We start from the raw sequence: 20,284 nt of genomic DNA on the forward strand, positions 1-20,284 counted from the left end.
ATACTAGGTCAGTCAAGACAGATGCAGTCAAGAAGCAAAAGGTATATTCATAATTCAACGTAGAATTTTCTGCTGTTTTGATTTATATTATATTAACCTATTCCCCCTGGGCTAATGTTGGACTTGAGCCCACATGTGTTGGATGCCAGCGCTTTGAGCACACGCACCGGAGAGGTTGGCCCTGCTTCAGTGGTGTTGAGCTCCTTGTGGAAGCGAAGGGTGCCACCACGGATCCCCCACGACGCTTCACCAACCTTTTCCGTTACCACCTCTTAGGTAGTTACCCAGGCCCAGCAAAGCCTTGGTTCAGAATCAGGTGTCCTAAGCGTTGCCTTTGCCTCAGACGCCATTTGACATCCAATTTGCCAGGTATCTTCTTCCTGCGGTGGCCACAGGTCACGTTGTCATCCGCTGGTCAAGTGGTCTTTCCGAAGCAGCTCCAGAAGTGAAACAGTGGAATTCTGTTGGCTGTCTTTGGGAAAGCAAACTGATTCTCATAAGGTTTTTCTCTTTGAAGCTGCCTGCTACCTTTGCTATTGTAACTCTGATCCTTTGGAGAGAAGGAGAAATTGTCTTCTTTGAGGGATGTGATCTGAAAGGATGTGGCCGGGAGATTTCGCATAGTTTTACGATACTATTTTCATAGTGTTTTTAGGGTATTACTTTCCTCTGTGCCTGTGACTATAGATGAGGCTATTGTTCACTATTCATCCATGTTGGACTTAAGCGTTTGCTTGGTCTCTTTGAAGGGATGGTGTTACGTATGTCTTTATAGATGAGTTTCCTTTGAAAATAGTATTAAGTGGAGTTTGGGAATAGCAGTGCATCTGACAATGGCTTCTCTTACATCTTTTTTTTGAGCCCAGAAGTAAGGGTTTTAAAAAACAGAATTTATATAAACTACTGTTCCTCTTGAACCTGGACACATTCATGAAGTGGAATGAAAATAGGGAAGACTGAGTTCTTCCTCTCCTCCAGGAGAAGACAGACATATCTGCAGACCGTTTCTCATATCTGCACAGCTCAGGCTGCAATGCTTCTCCCCCAGCTGTGTGCATAAAATCACACACACAGAGCCCTTGGCTGTTTCGTGAACATCAAGCTAGACTAGTGGGTGTCAAACCTTTTGGCCTTAGGGCCCTTTTACCTTCCTAAAAACTGAAGAATCTGAAAGAGCTTTTGTTTCTGTGGATTATATCTATTGATGTTTATCATGGGAGAAATGACTGAGAAAACATTTAATATTCATATAATTCATTTAAAATAATAATAACCTATCCATTACATATTATTCCATAAATGACATTTTTTTAATGAAAAAGATACTTTCTAAAACGAAAGGAGATCATGAGCAGGGCAGCATTGTTCTCCATTTTTTCAAAGCTCTTTGATTTCAGTTCAGAAAGTCAGACCATCATTTCTACTTCTGCCTTCAGTCTGTTGACACATGTCGTTTTGGTTAAAGTATGTGAAGAGGCTCTCACAGAGGTATTTAGTTGGAAGAGGAAGGAGTGTTTTTTATTTTAAGTGTGCTTTTCCGAAAATTTATTTTTTTGAGGTATAGCTGATTTGCAATGTTATGTTACTTTCTGCTGTACAGCAGAGTGATTCAGTTATACATACATGTACATTCTTTTTCATATTCCTTTCCCTTATGGTTTATTATAGGATATTGAATATAGTTCCCTTTGCTGTACAGTATGACCTTGCCGTTTATCCATCCTATATATAATGGTTTGCATCTGCTAACCCCAAACTCCCAATCCATCCCTGCCCCCTTGGCAGCCACAAGTCTGTTCTCTATGTCTGTGAGTCTGTTTCTGTTTTGTAGATAGGTTCATTTGTGTCATAGTTCAGATTCCACATATAAGTGACATCATATGGTATTTGTCTTTCTCTGTCTGACTTACCTCACTTAGTATGATCGTCTCTCGGTCCATCCGTGTGGCTACAAATGGCGTTATTTCATTCTTTTTAATGGCTGAGTAGTATTCCATTGTATACATGTACCACATCTTCTTTACCTGTCGATGGACATGTAGGTTGCTTCTGTGTCTTGGCTATTGTAAACAATGCTGCAGTGAACGTTGGGGTGCGTGTATCTTTTTGAATTAGAGTTTTTGTCTCTTCTGGATATATGCCTAGGAGTGGGATTGTTGGATCGTATGGCAGCTCTATTTTTAGTTTCTGGAGGAACCTCCGAACTGTTTACCGTAGTGGTAGCACCAGGTTACGTTTCCACCGACAGTGGAGGAGGGTTGAGGAGTATTTTATAGCCGTTTCAGATCATTGAGATCATGCATGTTCTTCTTGGATACTCCACTAAAACTTGACATGTGACAGTCTATTAAAGCTTAGGAATTCAGTGAAATTTTCCTTCTCTGCTACATTACATCCAACGACCTGTCTTGCACTTTGAATGATCTTGTATCCATGCATGTGACACACCATGTGTCAGTCATTTCAAAAAGCTTGTTTAACTGAGGTATGCAGATTTCCAAATGGTGATACTTTTCATCAAGTAATACCCCAAAATCACATTCATTGATATCACCACCAGTCTTGTCAGAAAAGTCTCCAGGTATTTGGAAGGTGTCATGGTGAGAGACACAAGTTTTCGAAATTCCCATTGTTGCTGGAAAGCTCAGATTCTCTCACTGGCCACAAATACTGTCAGCCGCTTTCCTTACAGTACAAATACAAGAAAAGTACTTGTTCTTTTTCAAGAAAATATCTACCACATACCCAAGACCGAATAACCATAGTTAATGTCTGACGTAGTCATTCTTTGAAGTTGAAGTGTTGTCCCAGCAAACAAGTGGCGAATTCAGCTTGTGAATGAAACAGTCAGGGAAGAGCCTTCCTGTGCAGGGTGGTCAGCCCCCACGGCGCAGCAGGAACACTGAAGTATACTTGCCGTGGCATCACCTGGGAAATTTAAAAGCTCGAAGGTTAGAATGTTTTTAATCAGTAGGTTTTTTTGGGTTTTTTTTCTTGGTTTATTAAGAACATACTTTGTTATCTAAAGTTAGCCAGTATTCTTCAAAATATGATTTTGAATGGCTGTAAGTTATCACGTAATTCAAAATATTTGTCATGGGCCTTTAGGCGCTTGCTTTTTCTTACCATTATATAACTTCAGTGAAGATACTTGAACTAAATTTTGTCGTATCTTTGAACCGTAGAAATATTACCTAGAAGGGAAATTCCTGGGGGGGAAAATGTGGCCATTTTTTCAGGCTCTTGATTTAACAGTGAATATACTTCTGTTAGCAAGATATGTGAGTGTTCTTATAACACCAACTCTGGTTCAGTATTCTCTTAAGTTCCTCTATTTTCTTCTTTACAGTTACGGGAAATTAAAATGTCGAAGTGTTAATGTAAAAGGAGTTCAGACCAATAAAATCAAAGGAAATACAAAAAAAAAGAAAACATCCTTAGGTGAAACTTTTTTGGGTTTTTTTGTTTGTATTTAGAGAGCGTGACAATCAGTAAAATACTGACAGTGTACAAAGTACAACGTGGTTACCATTGCCTTGATTCGTGCTGTGGAGTCAGCGATATTTATTACCCACATCGCTTTTGCACCATCGAAGCAAATTTCAACAGAGGGAAAAAGCAAACTATGTCTTGGGGTTGTTTTGAAAATAGTGTCGAACTCATGAAGCCCCTGATAGGGCGTTGAGGGCCACACTTTGAGGACTGCTGAACTTAGGTTATGCAAAGAGAAAACACGTGACTAGATCAGCCGTGGCAAAAAGACCAAGGCAAGCATCAGTATGTCCTAACAGTTAACCTCACTTAGACAAAATATTAGATAGTAATAGAAAATAATGAATTTCTCAACATTTATGTACAGTTAGAAACCAGAGCTTATTGAGAAAACCTAATTGGAACAAAGATTTCTGTAACTTTTCCATCATTTAATAATGGGAATGAAGAATCTTAATACCTTTAAAAAGTATATGTTAAAACTGGAGCAATGTTGATTGCATTTCAAAGCTGTGTGTCTTATGCTGACGATCTAATCTTGAGATGCCAGTCACATCATTGATGCGTTTGGGTTTAGCTCTAAGATCTTGTTAACTGCTTTGTGGTACCCTATGAACGCACGAAGCAAACCATCTTTCACCAGATAGCCAAAGGTAACAAAGGGATGGGAGGCAGTGAGAATCAATATAGTAAGAGTATTTTTAGGGACTATTGATGGATTGCTGTATTTTGAGCTTAACTTCAAGTGCCAGATGCCCCAGAGCTGACTAAGATGAACTCACCATTTACTGAGAACTGTAGGCCGTCACGCACACAGAGGGCTCTGGGATGGGCAAGACGAGACCCACACATCGTTCCCTTGGCCGTCCGGGGAGAACTCCGGTGGGGTGTTTTTAGGAGCTTCGTGCGGTATCTTGATGAGGACCTGGTACCACTCTAATTGCCGGAGCTGAGTGCCATCCAGGGATGACCTCCCAGTCCTGGTAATGGGTAACTGTGAGATTTTAGGACAACAGCGTGACAGCAGCCAACCCGTTCATTCTCGAATCCGGAGGGATCTGGTTACACCCGCCGAGGCACTCAGGACTCCACGCCCTCTCCCAAGGCAGCCCCGCCGAAGGTGGGAGCCACGCTGAGCTGTGCTTCTGTCAGCAAGCTGAAAGCTGTGGGTCCCTGACTCGGCTCTCAGTTGCTAGCAGGTTCCTCTCACTGCACCTCATTTGCATCTGGGACATCAATTAGCATGTTTGTTGAGGCTGTAATCGAGTGAAACTCAATCATAGCTCTTAATTGTTTGACTATGTGAAAAGAAATCACATTAATGCAGCTAATTAAGTGTGCGGCAATAGATGCAACATAATTAGGAGGAAAATGTAAAAAACAAGGGATGGCAAAGGTGCGGGAGCGGGGTGGCAGGGGGACGCTGTGCTGGGTTATGGAGCTTCATCCACGCGGTCGGGGACGGGTCCCTCTGCTCCGGCGCCTGCTTGCAAAAAATAATCCACGAGATGAGCACGGACAACTTGAGAAGAAAAATGCAAATAGGTTTGCAATTACTACTTTTTCAAGCTGCTGAGGGGCAGGAGATAGCACCTCTGGGGGGCCTGGCTCTTGAGTGGGCCCCGGGGACTTGTTAAGTGCTGTTTAAAAGTACTTGGCTTTGAATTACCCTCATGCCTTGTTAAAGGGTTTTTTCCCCTTTTATCCTCGATCAGCATTTTCTGCAAGGAACACGGAGAGGGGTTGTATCTGTAACGTTTGCATATCAAAATCAAGCTCGCTGGCTTTATTTCCCCCTGCACGGTCCCTACCTCGGACCATCAGGCTGCGCGTCCCACTTCTGAGGAGGCGACGTTGTTTGGTGGTTGTAGCTTTAATTTCTCAAGTACCAAGCTGGGGAGAGATGAAAAGGGTAGTTCTTTCAAAAACGGAAAACTCAGTGTTGTTTCTCTTGGGAGAAGCTAGAAGCCTTGGGCTCACGTATCCACCTGTTTCTGAAAGACTTTTATGGATTAGGAAATGGATCTGGTCACATTTTTATAAATTTTAGTGGCTTGAAATTTAAGAATTGCCAGGCTTATATTCTGATTTTCTTAAGAACTGGTTCTTCTGCACTTTCAATGCCTAACTCAGGCAGGAAAACAGATCCCCCAGCCCATGCTGAGCCAAAGATAAATGGGTTCTGTCGCCGCGTTCAAATCCAGAGAGCCAACACTTGGTACATTTCTATAATAATTTTAAATAAAATGTCCTGGTTATTGTATGTTAAAACATGCCTATTAAAAAAGAGACCACGCTGAGGCGTAGTCACTCTCTGATTAGCCTCATTTTAGAGCCCATAAGCCATAAATGCTCAATTACGCTCCTGTTATTGTATTTTAATTTGTTAAGGATTGGCATTAAAGAAAAAAGTTGTAGCAAGTTGATATTTTTAAAGGAGTAACTATGCAAGAAGGAATTCATTATTTACAAGCATTAACTTTGGTTTTGAAACTTGGGTTTGCCTATTTGGAGTAAATGTTCATGGAAGTAAATGAAAGATGCTTAAGAACAACCTTTTTTTTTTTAAATAACCTTGACCCTCGGTCCTGTACTAACCAAAAGCCACTTCCTTCTTCTGTGTGCTTTTTGTTGGCCATCCTGGTGGTGAGCTTGGTCATGAGACGTCTACATTTCTTTCATTCCGCTTTATCCTTTAGCCTAATTTAATGATAATAACTTTCTTTCCATCCTTTGTCCTCATCCTTTCAAAACCACAACTTTTTTCATAGTAGATTATATTTGCGGCAGGGGGCGGTGGGGGGGGGGCGGTGGTAGTTGAAGCATCTTGCCTTTCAAGTGGAGTCTTTAGTCTGTTCCCAGCTGGACACAGCCCACCCCTTCTCCAGACCTGTGATGACCCTCCTCCTAGATGCCCGTGGCCGACCCCGGCAGATGTCCCTCCCTAAGCTGCCCTGGGAGATTAAATGCACAGCTGGGCAGCCCAGGGTGCATCAGCACCTCTGCTCCCGGCTTCCCCGGCTGACAGCATACGTGCCGGTGCAGATGCTTCTCTCTGGATGGTTTATCATTGCTGAGGAAGGCCCAGCCTCGCCCCTCCCTGGAGGAGCTGATCTGAATTTGCCCCTACTTGGTGCAGCTTCTGATCCTTTGTTTGTCTTCAGTCCCACGTTCCTCCTGATTCTAGCCTCAGCTTTTTGACCTTGAGCTCTGCACTGAGAATCAGCCGTTTGAGGTCTGTCCTTAGGAAGTCACCCTGGATGCTGCGTCATCATCTCCTGGGCTGGTGCTTGGTGAACCTTCAGGGTTCTGTAATCTCCATCACGAGGCCCCCGTTCACGTCATGGAGTTTCTCTTCCAGCCCTTCCTCCTGTGTTGAGAATTCTCCCACTCCCTTTCCTGAGTCTGGGGTGGCTCCCATGCGGCCACAAGTCCAGCTGCTTAGGTTTCAGGTGAGGTCTGACACTCAGAGCTGGCCCTCCCTCCTACAGATGCTGGAGGGAGGACAGTTCTCTCTGTCCCATACGGTCCCAGCGACCCATATGCGGGTTCTTCCCCCTGTGTTGGAATCTAGTACTTTGAGTTCCTTTTTGTGCCATAACTTCTGTCAGCAAACTTCCTACTTGTGGATAAACCAGTGACTGCTTCTCAACCCCTTCACCTTATGGAATATGGACATTGTCTCACAATTAAAAGAAGCCACTGGAGTCCTTCTCTTGGCTTCCCTAGCACCTTCTGTGCCCTCTGAAGCTTCTGCCGTACACCTGGACTGACTTTCCTCGTCCTGCAGGCTGAGGCCTCTGACCCGTGCACTTTGCCGGTAGACCTTCATCTAGTTCTCTCTCTGTATCTGTTGACTCTGTTGATTGGCAATTATAAGGAAACAGCTCGCTTCTCCAAACTCCCTGGGTCGCTTGCAGTCGCACACCGGATTGTTTGGCAGTTCTTCTAAAATTAGATTGACGTGAACTTTATTGTTTATAATCATACAAATTTATTTGTCTTTTCCCTTTATATCCTAAAAGGAATCCACCAAGATTCTGCCAAGGAAGGAATCTGTTTATTTCACTTCCTGGTTAGTCTTAAAACGCTTGAAATATTGTTTACCCAAGAGTGATTTAGACTGTATCCTTTCTTCACGTGTGATGTTGGTTTAATGATATATCTGCAGAGACAGGGGGGTTCATTGCCCCCCCAAAATGTATGAAAGGGTCAATAACTCCTCTAATTTGTCAAGAGGCCCCTCACTCTGGCTCTCATTTGTCTTCCCTTTCCCCACCCAACAGCCGATTCTTAAGTATTGTTTTCCTCCATATTGAATTAGGTGACGGCACAAAGAATTCCCTGTGTACCTAGACTTCCCTTTAGTTCCGTGATAGCTGCTAGTCATTGACCTCCAAAGTGTAGACAAAAGCAAGATACTTTTTCTGAGTAGTGAATCACTTGGAGAAACATAATGCTTGAGTAAAAGTAATGTGCCTTCTTTTTTAGCATCCAGCTCTTGTGACCTCCATGTGTTTTCAGCACTGTACCACTGACCCCCTCAGACATCTTCCTGAACAAGATGCTTGACCTCTTAGAGTTTTCACCTGAGTTCCCACCAGACAACTTCAGTCTTACCTAGATGTCTAATGGCATTGCTCTCGGAGACAAACAGGTTATTACAAAATAGTTCCCACTCCATGGAATTTTACCCCAAACTTACAGGAAGAGCCCAGGTGCCTAATGTACCATCTAACGTGCAGCAACTCACAAAATAGGATTTCATGTCCGTACTGGTGTCTCGTCCTCCTGGGTGGAAGGCATCGACTGTGTCTCCTGTATTTCCAGGGCCTGGGTTAGTTCAGGACGCAGAGGCAGAGCTGATATCAGTGTAATGATGATGCCACCAGTACAAGACAGATCAAAACCTTATTTTTAAGCGCTTGCCACCGTGGAAGGGTCATAGGATTACAACTCAGGATGTCTGATAGAACCTCTTGTCCTAGATTGTAAAAGGTCTTTCTTTTAATCTCTCTTGGATGTTTAACATTTTGAACAGGATTACATGCAGAATGTTCATGGCAAAGAGATTGATCTTCTGAGAACCACTGTGAAAGTCCCAGGGAAGAGGCCGCCCCGAGCCACATCGGCCTGCGCGCCCATCTCCAGCCCGAAAACCAACGGCCTGTCCAAGGACATGAGCAGCTTGCACATCTCACCAAATTCAGGTAAGCTCACAGCCGACATGCTGAAGAAATCCAGCGCAATGGCAGCAATGGGTGGTCCTGGCTGGAGGACAGTGCTGAGGTTTTTGGATTAAGTGGAGATTTTGACCATTAAGGTTGTAGACTAAGGTTTACAAGTCTCATCTCTCCTGTGGATGATTGTTTCCGCTACACCCTTGGGTTCCTGGACTGCCAACAAGCAAACTGTGGCACTTTGAGTCACAGCTGCACAAACCACTAGGCTTTCCCAGGGCTGGGCGGTTGAAAGTCATGTTTTACACATGATGGAGGTTTAAGGGCCTTCTAGAAAACATGAATTCATTGTTAAGGTGTCAAGGATTAGTATTAACTAATTTGTAGTGACTGTGTTTAGAAAAATGGAAAAGCCATTTGGAGCAAGATTTAAAGGAAACCCCTGGACCTGTATAAAAGTTCAGATTCTCTCAGTTTTCTCTTGTAACCGTTATGTGATTCTTTCACACAATTTTGGTTTTCTTTATTCTCTTTTAAGGGAGAATTTGGTTTTTGCTCAGGATCAGAGAAAGTTAGTGTTTTCTCGGAATAGATGTGTTGAGAAATTCCTGGCTTCGGTGTGCAATGCAAGCCATTCAGAGTGTTGTGGTTTGTTTTTGTTTAAGAGTCTTGGCAAACTGTGCTGTGGCTTTTACCTTCCCGTGATCGCTTATCAGAGAAAAGGTGGTAAGAACCGCTTTAAGTCTTCCACCAACAAACTCGGACTCCTCCAACGTATGAAATCCCTTCACAGATTTCAGTTGTTTCCTTTCCTGTCTCCAACCTACATCTGATCTTCTCAAAAATAGATTTCTGTTCTGCAGTCATTCCTAGCGTATGCCTCTGCTTCTTAAAGATGCTGCCTTTTTTCCTTTCTGAAATGTTAAATGTTTTTTAAGAGGAATAATGCTGACCCCACAGTTCCATGGCATGAATGACATTGTTTGGCAAAAGGAAGGTGAGAAAAAGGGGACAGAATTCGGGGTCCAGCAGCCTGGGTTCTACTGCCTGGCGCTGCATGGTGTTGAGCAGGTAACTGAAGCATGTTTTACATTAGGCTGATCTTGCCTGGCCCTGCCCCCATCACAGAGGTGTGACGGCAGGTGCTGTGGAAACTCATGAAGAGCAATACAAACATCAGCGGTTGTGACTAATCAAAATAAAACTGGCCTTCCTGATAACAGAGACATTAGTTCATTCCAGAAAGGTGATACGGTTACTTTATGTGGTCTCATGACCTGCTGACCTTCCTTCCAAGTGGTACATGAGTTTTCCTTTTCTAGATGGTGTGCTAACTCCATGGGATGGGAAGAGAGAAAAGCGCCCAAGAAAAAAATACGTTTCTATACTGAATAAAAAGCTAATGTCTTCATTAATTCATTTATTTGTTCAAAAAGTACTTGCTGAGCACCTGTTCTGTGCCAGGAATTGTGCATTCTGTGGATCCAGAATCTCTGACCTCCAGAACTTCTATGCGAGGCAGTCACCCTATAACCAACTTTCCACTTCCCCTTCTGACCATTGGGACACATCTATCCATTTATTTGTTCAAGTCAGCAAGCATGGATGAAGTTTCTAATGTGTGCCAGTCACTGTCCTGAGCTCTGGGGGTACAGAAAAATGAGGCATAATCCCTATCCTCCGGAATCTCACCCTCTGGGAGGTGGGAAAGGTGAGCACATGAGCCAGTGCAGTGCAGCAGCTCATAGGAGGTGTGAAGGCCCAGGGGTGATGTGCTCGGCTTCACCCCAGGAGGTGGGGCAAGGCTTCAGGGCTTGAGAGATGCCTGTGTGGGGTGTGAAGAAAGGATGGGAACTTGCCAGGCACATAGGATGAGGGAAGAGTCCTGACGATTTGAAGAAGTGTCGGCTATGTAAGATTTGGAGTTTGAAATGTCACCTTGAGACATCTTTGGGGCTTAACTGCCACTTACTGTCCTAAGGAAACTGTAATGTTTGATAACAAATAGAAAATACAAAATGCCATATGAACTTTATCATATCCCCAGAGGAGGTTATGTCATGGGCCGCGGCTAGGGATTGAGTTTTCAATGCCCAGTTGCTTTGTCTTTAAGATTCTTGCTATTGGGTGGATGGGAAGATTTGGGTCACGATTGAAATCCCTTTTCCATGGTCACACCCATGGTCGGTTTATTACGGCACATCCTGTCAACCCTAAGCTGGGGAAATCCCCATTCAAGGAGCCTGGTGGATGTTTCATCTTCTTTGGATCACAAGTAGGGACTTGGAAGTGGGAATATGTTGTCCGCAGGAGCACAGCACCACTGTGCTGTGGAAAGTCCCTCATGGTCACGGCAGTGCTCAGGGATGTGGTGCCCTCAGCTAAGCCTGTGGTCAATGTCCTTGCCTGGTATCACCCAGAGCTCTACCCTGTTGTTCATAGAACTCTCTCACGTGAAGAATTCCAACCCAGCAAATTTAATTTGAAGTAAATGGATGCTACTTTTAAGTGATGGACTTTTAGCTAAAGATAGGTATTAGTTATTTTAGAGCTAACTTGCCGAAGAACTTAACACACTACTTAACCTCATCTTTCATTCTCAACTCATTTGAATTCTGCCATTTTGTTTTAGACTTCTGGATTAACTGGACGTCTTTTGTTTCTTTTTAGCTTTTTTCTTTTTTATTCGTTTTCTATCTCCATGTTATGAATTAGATCAATGTTATGTGCCTTCCCTTCTAGTCATTTTTTTCATTCACATAGACCTGATACACACTTGTACTGAAATCTTTGTGTGTAACTTATTAATGTCTTAGCATAAAAGTCCATAGGCAAAGTGACTCGGCCAATGGATATAAACACTTACAAGATTCTCCGTACATATTTCCAAATTCATTTCTAGAAAGGTTTTATATAAAATACCCTTCCGTCCATAAAGTGAGTGCTCATTTCACCTCTACACATTTTTAGAAGCTATGCTAATATTATAAGCAATAAAAATATCTCGTGTTTTGTTTATTTGGATTTCTTCAGTTAGTAGTGAGGTTGAACAGCTCATATATTTATGGATTTTGTGCGTTTCTTGTTTGTAATTGTCTAGATGTATCCTTTGTCCATTGTTGCACTAGGTGCTTGTCTTTTGCTTATTGACATGTAAGAACTCTTTGTATATTAAGGATAACAACACTTTGTAATATATTTTGCAGCTATTTCCCCAGTTTACTATTTGCTTTTTGAATTTTATAGTCTTGTTTACATACAGAGTTTCCCCCTCTTTAGTATGTAATCAAATCATAAGACTTGTACTTCTGTAGTTTCTACTTTAGATATTTAGAAAGCCTTTAATAATCCTGAAATAAGATCGTAATTCATATATATGATTTCAGAGTTTTATAATTTTATTGTTGTTCCTTTTCCCCTTTTTTATAATTAACCTCTAAGCCACCTTTAATTTGTTTGGGTCTGTTATATATAATAGGAAATCTAGTTAAACTTTTTATTCAAATATATAACTAATCGTTCTTTCTCTCTTTGTTATTTCCTTTTCCTGTTGATTCTATTTGTCACCTTTCTTGCACAACTAACTCGTTTAATCAAATTAGCTATGTTTTGGGGCTTGAAAATTTATTCCATTGACCTACTTTCTCCGCGTTGTGTGGATTTACCTCATTGTCTTAGATTCATGGCTCAATTTATATCTGGTAATGTAACGTATAACATGGTTTCATATTACTCTTTTATTTTATAGTGTTTCTTGGTTATTGTCACCATTTATTTTTTCCCGTAAACTTCAGAATAACTTGAAACCTTTCTCTTCCCCCCTAAAAATAATCTCATTGTGACTCTAACTGGCATTGCCGTTAATCTATGAATTAATTGTGGAGGAACTGACATCTTAACTCTATTGAGTTTATCATAGAGCACAATTCTCTCCCAGTTTACTCAGACTTACTATATACCCCTCAGTAAAGTTTTAACACTTTTTTCCATTTAGATCCTGTATGTGTCCTGTTAATCCATTCTGTGACTTTATAATTTTTGGTGAAATGTGAAACTGATACTTGGTGGGGCGAGGGGTTGTCTATTCTATCATCTAATTGGTAAGACATAAGAAAGATCCTAATTTATGTATTTTTTATATCCAGCCATCTTACTGAACTCTTCTGAGTTGGAATAATGATCCAGACGCTTCTCTTAGTTCTCTAGTGTGCGGTCATAGTGCATTCCATGATCCAGACGCTTCTCTTAGTTCTCTAGTGTGCGGTCATAGTGCATTCCATGTTTCAAACATTATGATGCCTCTCTGTGTGTCAGTGTTGACTTTTAGTTTCTCCCAACCAGTTTTAATGATTTGGATACCTTATTGCTTTGCCTCCTGTACCATTCACTTACCATCATTATTGACTCTGCTGCATGCCCAGCCCTGATGGGTGCTCTGGAGATTCAGGGGGCCCTCCCTCCAAGGGCTTACACTCCAATGGGGGGCGGAAGAATCAGAAGATAAACACACAAGCAAGACCACTGAAGCTGGTGAAAATTGCTGAAGGGTCTAAAAGGGGCAACTGGATAGAAAATTACTTGCAGGAGATGGTGGTCTTATGTTATTCCTAGTATCGGGTAGTGGTTGGCCAGTATTGGAATGCTGACTACCTTTCAAACATTAAAATGCTAGAAATGTGATGTTCTTAATACCGAGTTTCGCCAGGGACTTGGGGAAGAGGAGGAAAAATATATTGTCGTGCCTGATACTGCATACCTGCAGACTGATAACCCAGCCTGGGTCTCATTTGGGAGCTCGCGAGTTAACCAGAGCAGAAGAGCTGCAGTGAAGATGGGGTGGCTGCCAGCTCCATCGGGCACCTGTGGGATGCAGGCACTGCAGGCTGAGGGACACGTTCGGGAAGAGTTGACCAGTGGCATCCCCACCACCAGCCCCACTGGGAAAGTGAGCAGCATGCCTGGGAGGGTACCCTGATGTGAGTGCCCATGCTTGCAAGAGAAGGAAGCAGGTTGGAAAACTCAGACCTCTGCATAGACCCGGGGAAACATAAATGAGTGGCAAGGAAGGGCGGCTCTGACCATGAGGGACGTAATGCAGGTGTGCCAGCCCGCCCATGAACTTGTATTGTTGGTCAAAGACGAACCCGCCAGTCAGCATGTGCCACACACGTGCCCCAGGGCTGCCGAGTCTGTTCAGCCCTGATCTTACTCATAAACACGAGTGGACAACCAAGACGTCTGTGGAAACCAACAGTCAAAATGTGAAAGACCGACATAAGCAAAAGGACAGCTGATCTTGGAAGAGAGAGAGTGATAATTTGGGGAAAGAGAACTTAAGAGGAAATTACAACTGGGATCATCAGAAAGATTTAAAAGGTTGGCTTTTGTACTCCAAAATGAAACAAACAAAAGATGACATGAAAAACCTGGGGAGAAAGAGTTCTTGGAAATTAAGGAGAAAGTTTGCAAAACTAAACATTTCAGTAGATGGATTACATACTATAAAGAATTTGGCTTAAAGAAACTGTTGGCAATATAACAGAAGAAAATACGCTAGAGGTGACAAAGGAAATGACAGTGTCTTCCCATCTGAAGAGTCGAGTGTCAAACTGGATGGGAGAGGAAGCTCTGTAAACACGGACAAATCCCCAAAAGCATCCAAGATAACAGGAAGACTGAGGTTACCTATCAAGGAAGAAAACTCTGATAGTCCTTGACCTTCTCAAGAGTAACACCTTGTATTTGTTACAAGAACAAATAATTTTGAATCTAGAAGCTAATGTAGAGCCAAACTACTATCAATCAAGTGTGAAGACATTTTTAGGTCACATACAGGGATGTAGAACACTTCCCTCTCAATGGATTTCTGAAAAAATTACTTAAGCATCTACTGCAAGAAGAAGAAGAAGGAGAAGGAGGAGAAGAATCGAGAAGATATTTCTTTATTCAGACCTGGTTAAATTCCACCTTCCCCATCACATCTTCCCTTTCCTCCGGGGTCACTAGCTGAGGATGCCCAGGGCAGTATCCGCCCCTTGCACTGCTTCGGCATGGAACCTACATTGCCATTCTAACGGGGACCCGTCGGAAACCACATTTTAGAGTCTGCCCAACTGTCATTGCAGGGATGCTCCCAGGGAAGGGGTCAAATGTCCAAAAATATTTTCTGACGCGAATTTTTGGCTGGGTTGGTAGAACAACATTCATATATGACAATATAGGACTGTTCCGGCTCTGACAGGTATTTTGACATTTCAGTAGACAGCAGGAAAACATAATGGCCAACAGCAGGGGCTTTGGAGCCAGAAACCCCAAACTGAATCCCATCTTCCCCATCTTAGGACCTAAAACCCCAGCTTCCTCATCTTGAACATGGGAGAACAGTGCCTACCCCCATCCTCGTAAGGATAACACACCGCATGCCCCCCCAAAGCCTGGCCCGAGGTGACTCTTCAGAACTGTATCGGGAATCCATCGTAATAGCCGTGCTCATCACTAGTGAAGAAAAGAAAGGAAGAGGGTTGAGAAATTGTGTTTTTGAATTAATTTCGGTAAATGCCATGAAGTGTTTATTTAGCCTTTGAGTAGACCTAGTGGGTCAGAATCAACTAAACCCATGCCCCGCAACCCACAGCTCCCCCCCATGATGGCAGAGAGCTGGGCAGCCAGAGAAATGCCCTTCAGGACTTCCCTGGATCTCCATGGGGGGCTCCGCTCCGGCTCTGTGTGTCCATCCTCTCTTTATTCCTGTGTTCGCCATAACTCCTGGTTGCGACATTTGCTTCCCAGATGACAGCTATCTTCTCATCCCTATAGTGTGTCTTTGTTGGGTATTTGCAACTGTGGGTGTGTTTTTATCCTAACCAGATTGATGCTGAGACCTGCGTGACGGGGAGACCTTTCCGCCTCGTCTTCCACCCCCCCGCCCCCCGCACTCAGGCCCCCAGCGGTTTCAAAATATGAAAGCCCTCTGGAGGGTTGAGGCTGATTTTCCAGGGGTGGGGGCAGGGATCTCAATGTGTTTTGAGTATTGAACCGCTGTGGACATCGAAAGTCTCAACCATGCTGTGTCCCTCCACACTTCAGTAATCAGGGCATCCAGCAAACCCATAAAAAACCCGACTAATAGCATGAATATTCAGTGACCTAGAATAGTAATTAGTGTCATGAATATTAATGTGATCGGACTTGCTTTTTCCTCTCCTCTTTCTCTCCCATCCTCTTTCTCCCTCTCTCCCTCTCTCTTTTTTTTTTTCCACTTAGCCGGCTCTAAAGATGGGTCATAATGAGAGCATTTAAGAGGGAGCGCGCTCTCCGCCGTGACAGGGACTGGGGTAATAAGGAGAGCTTGATTAACGCGGAACACTTGGGGGAGAGATGAGAGGCTTCACGTGGGCCTGGTCGGGGGAGGCAATGAGACCCCGGCAGCTCTGTTGCTGCTCCCGGAGATTAATGAGGCCTAAGAGTGCATTAGGAACAGTGACAAAGGTTTGATCTAATGGGCTCAGTCATTTTTCCTTTGAGTGACAGACGCACAGAAGTAATTGGCTGTGCAGAATGGCAGCTCATTGGCGGTACTTAAGGACACATTATCCCCGTTGTGTGGCCCGCAGAGGCTGTTTATCAAAACCGCTCACACTGCAGACGCTGAGTCGCTAAGCTGCTGCTACAGTGGTAATAGCTATTTAAAAAAATAATAATAATAACGCAACATGCAACATCAAAACTAGATCCGTGGTTGTCTTGTAGAGACAAAGTTTTTCTTTGTTTAGTTTCAAATGGTCTAGAAGACATCTTCCTAACTCCGGAGTCTGTGGAATCTGTTCTGTGCCCCGGACGAGCAGTCTCCTCCCGGTGGGTCGAGTCGCAGGCTCGTTAGGACATCAGAGCCCTTGGTCACCCGATGATTTCCCACACTTTGGATTCTGTTTACAGCACGAATCCGCCGATAACATAAATTGGATGCTTTGGCCAAACAGCCTTCTAGCAGCTTTGGTGGAGCACTTGCAGATGATCGCCTTCTTGGTTGAGAATTAATTTGCTGGAGAATACTCCCCAGAATCAGTACCACGTGACGATGTCTGCTTCCATAAACCAGGTTCTGTTGGAGTGGGTTTTGCTGGCTAATTAATAATTCATTATTTTTCGGTTAAAAACATTTTGTGGGGTTTCTCTAAGACTAAAATTTGAAGAAGTTGGTGACATCTGAAATGAAATGGCTCTAAAGTTATTATTTGATTCTTTATAAGAGTTTTGGCATCTCCTTTTAGGAGAAATGCCTTCTTACTGTTAGTCGTTTCTGCGTTTAGACGTTTCTCCCACTGAGATTTAGGCAAATGTGTGCTACGTTGTTTCCATCATTAAATTGTAAACTCTTTGAGGCGTAGACCATTATTTCTCTTCCTTTGTTATCCTCTCCTAGCTTCGTGACCTAGCAATTATTTTTGCATTAAGTAAATATTCCTGAGTATCGCCCATCGTGTGAGATGTAAGTGATAAATATTGAGAGTAAGTATTGTTTGCTTTCAGATAACGGTTCCTCCATTGCAACATTCCGTGATCAAGATTACTGGGGTACAGTTCACATATAAATCAAAGCCATGCCTTCCAGTTTAAGGAAACTGTCTTCAATCATTTGAACTCTAAATGGAGTGTTCTTTTCTGTAAGAACTGACAAAGGCAAGTTAATCCCTGATGATTTCCGTTAAAAACATAGAAGGATGATGGAGATACTGAGCCATACATCTCTACGGGAACAGGTATCCCGATAAGTAAATAAAAGTTGCTTTAGAAACTTTTCCCCCACCTCAAAAATATGTGTGTTCAGTGAAGAATAGTGTTTCAGCTGTTGACATGGTGCTTTCAAGATTGGGAAAATGGTCAGCATCGGGAGAGCTCTAGGAAAGAGCGCGGCTTTCACTGACCCAACGGCCTTCAGCAAGGTAGCTGGCCGAGGCCTCGGCTGGGGCTAGAGCCTTGGGTTAGAGCCTTTCTGTGCTAGAGTCAAGTCTGTGGTTGGCCCACTTGCTCCATAATCATTCCCACATTGGCAGAGGAGAACTCTTCCATGTCGTGGATGATAGTTTAGTCATGATGTACCAGCTCCAAACCTTGTGGCCTGGCGTTTGGAGAAACCACGCATACAGAGACCGCGCTTCTCTCTCTGGAATATTCCTAGTGAGTGGTTAAACCCCAAAACATCCTGGCCCACAGACAAGCAGCTCCCCTTCACATCATCAGAGTTGCAAGCATGGAGTTCCTCAGTGCCCTCACCCCCTACAGGCTCTCTCTGTTCAGTCCTAAGAGATGGTTCTATGAAGCCTGGATGGGAGAGGAAGAAATCCAAGTGAGCACTTCTGGGGGTGGGGCTGTGTGGCCACCTCCCTGAAAGGGCTTATAAAATTCGGTGAGAGCCAGGGAAGACTTCCCTCAAAGCAGTGCTGTCAAGTCACACTGAATTTTGTGCGAAACACACCTATTGTAGGTATCAGATGGAGGAGAAAGAATATTTTAAAGACAGGACTATTATGCATGGCAAAGGAGGAAACTGAGCTATTGAATTCAGTTGTTGCAGGCATAGAACCAAATAAGAAGCTAGGAGAGAAGATGATATGAGAGTCTTGGACTTTCTGTTTTAGAAAACATTATTACTTGAGTGCTATATTCATATTGTATTGCTTAAAAAAATCCTTAGTTTTAGCCTCCTTTTGTGTAATGTCACAACACCTCATTATAACTGTATTGCATGTAAACTTGGTCACGTAACCCGTCCCACGAAACGGCTTGTAGGTGCGTAAGCGTTGTGTAAGCTTCGTGTGCCTAAGTGAGCATTACGGTGACACTCGCCGTAGACACCTTCAGAATCCGTAGTAGCGAGTGTTCCTCGGGCAGATAGATATAAATGGGCAGTGATGAATGCTGGGCCGCCCAACTGGAAAAAGCAGATTTTGTCATAGCAAAAAATATTTAAACTCTTTCCAAATATCAGAACTTACCTTCTCATTGTGCTTAATATTTTCTTCTTAATTTATACCAAGCACCAAATTCTATCCATCCCCAAGGTGGAGCAGCATCCCGGGGATGGGATGTAAGCAGGACCGTGGGTACTGTAGCTCACCTGTCCTTGCCCGTCAGGTAATCTCATTCATCCGTTGCTTGCGTTATGTCCCAAGCACATGATCTCTTTCCTCTCTGTCTTTCCTTTTATGAACTCTACTTCCGATGACTTCGGCATTACCTTTGGAATTGGGGGAGACTAAGAGTGGGAAGAGTGTCGCCGAGTTGTCCCAATGCTGAATGCTGTACTGGTCCATATACAGGAGCAGGTGTTCAAGAAACACCATCGGTGAATGTGTGTTTGGGCTCATGGGAAGTGATGAATGACTAGGACACCGAAACACAGATAGGAGGCAAACAGTCCAAGCAGTTTACACACGAAGAGACACCGCCACGAGAGAAACGGGAGTGAAATATCCAGACTTCTTAGATTTTAAAGTCAAACAAAATTAGCAGTATCACCATTTTTGCTAAAAAATTAAACTGTAGAGAAAAGGACAACTCACTGTTGGCAAAATTGATAACAACTACTGTCTTGGGAGGCTTTGCAGTATACGAAGTGCTTTGTGTAATTTGGTCCTTGTATCAACCACAGGGGGCATATTATCATCATCATCATTATCCCCATTTTATCATCATCGTTACTGTTCTGTCCATCTTACAGATTCTGAACTGACTTGTTTTCAGGATGCCCAGGTTCCATCTTCTTTCAGCCCACGGGTCATTAAGAAAATTAATTAATAACAAATATCACAAGCCAGAAAGATGTTAATGCTGTTTAACCCAATAATAACTCTTCTGGGATGTCAGCCTAAGGAAAAGTCTAAAAGTAGAAGATGTCCTTTGCGGTATTGTTTATAATGATGAGAAATTGCAAGCAATCAAAGCTATCCAGATGTAGGAAAACGGCAGTGCAAGTTGTCTACATTAAATCTGTCAGATGTTATAGGTCTGAAATTATTTGAAGGTTTTGGAACAACGTGGGGAAATGGCTGGGAAGTCGTAATACAGAAGTGTTGTAGAATATTACATCTCTTCTGTTGTCACAATTAAGAAAAATATATGCGTGTGTTCAATAGTGATTTGATCTATTAGGTGGGATTTTGGTAGACTTCCGTTTTACATGATTTGTGTATCCGTATAACCTTGCAAAATAAGTTTCAGTAACTTAGAGAACAAAACATGCTCCCGTTTTTTCCCCATGACATCATCATTAGAGCAGGGAGAAATCAGAATAGAATGAGCTATTTCCACAGTTTAGGAAAAATAACCATCAACTGTCTAGTTCCGGGAGTTTCAATTCTGGGCGTGGCCACAGTGTCGCATTTAGTGTGATTACCTGTGTCATTACCACTGGGTCTGGACTCTGTACATTCTTTTTTTCTCTGGTAAGCATACTGCAGAAAACATATAACCAAAAATAAAAGAATGCATAGCGTCCTGAGAAACACGAGATTCCTGTCTCAATAGTAGATGTGTTGGATTGCACGCTTTTACAAAACAAGTATTACATAATGTTACATCTTTAAGAAAAGCTACTGAAGGTGTCCTTGGGA

At 43.0% G+C, this 20,284-nt stretch overlaps 1 protein-coding gene across 3 annotated transcripts in view; it reads left to right on the forward strand.

The window, feature by feature from the left end:
• The window catches only part of AGAP1 (ArfGAP with GTPase domain, ankyrin repeat and PH domain 1), a 549,941-nt gene that overhangs the window by 366,588 nt on the left and 163,069 nt on the right, over positions 1 to 20,284 (forward strand). For all 3 annotated transcript variants that reach the window (XM_065880907.1, XM_065880908.1, XM_065880909.1), the window contains exon 11: positions 8,534 to 8,702. In XM_065880907.1, coding sequence (XP_065736979.1) covers positions 8,534 to 8,702 — 169 coding nt within the window. The remainder of the gene's footprint in view (positions 1 to 8,533; positions 8,703 to 20,284) is intronic.

Source organism: Phocoena phocoena, chromosome 7, assembly GCF_963924675.1.
Source record: "Phocoena phocoena chromosome 7, mPhoPho1.1, whole genome shotgun sequence".
In the NCBI taxonomy this organism is placed as follows: Eukaryota; Metazoa; Chordata; class Mammalia; order Artiodactyla; family Phocoenidae; genus Phocoena; species Phocoena phocoena.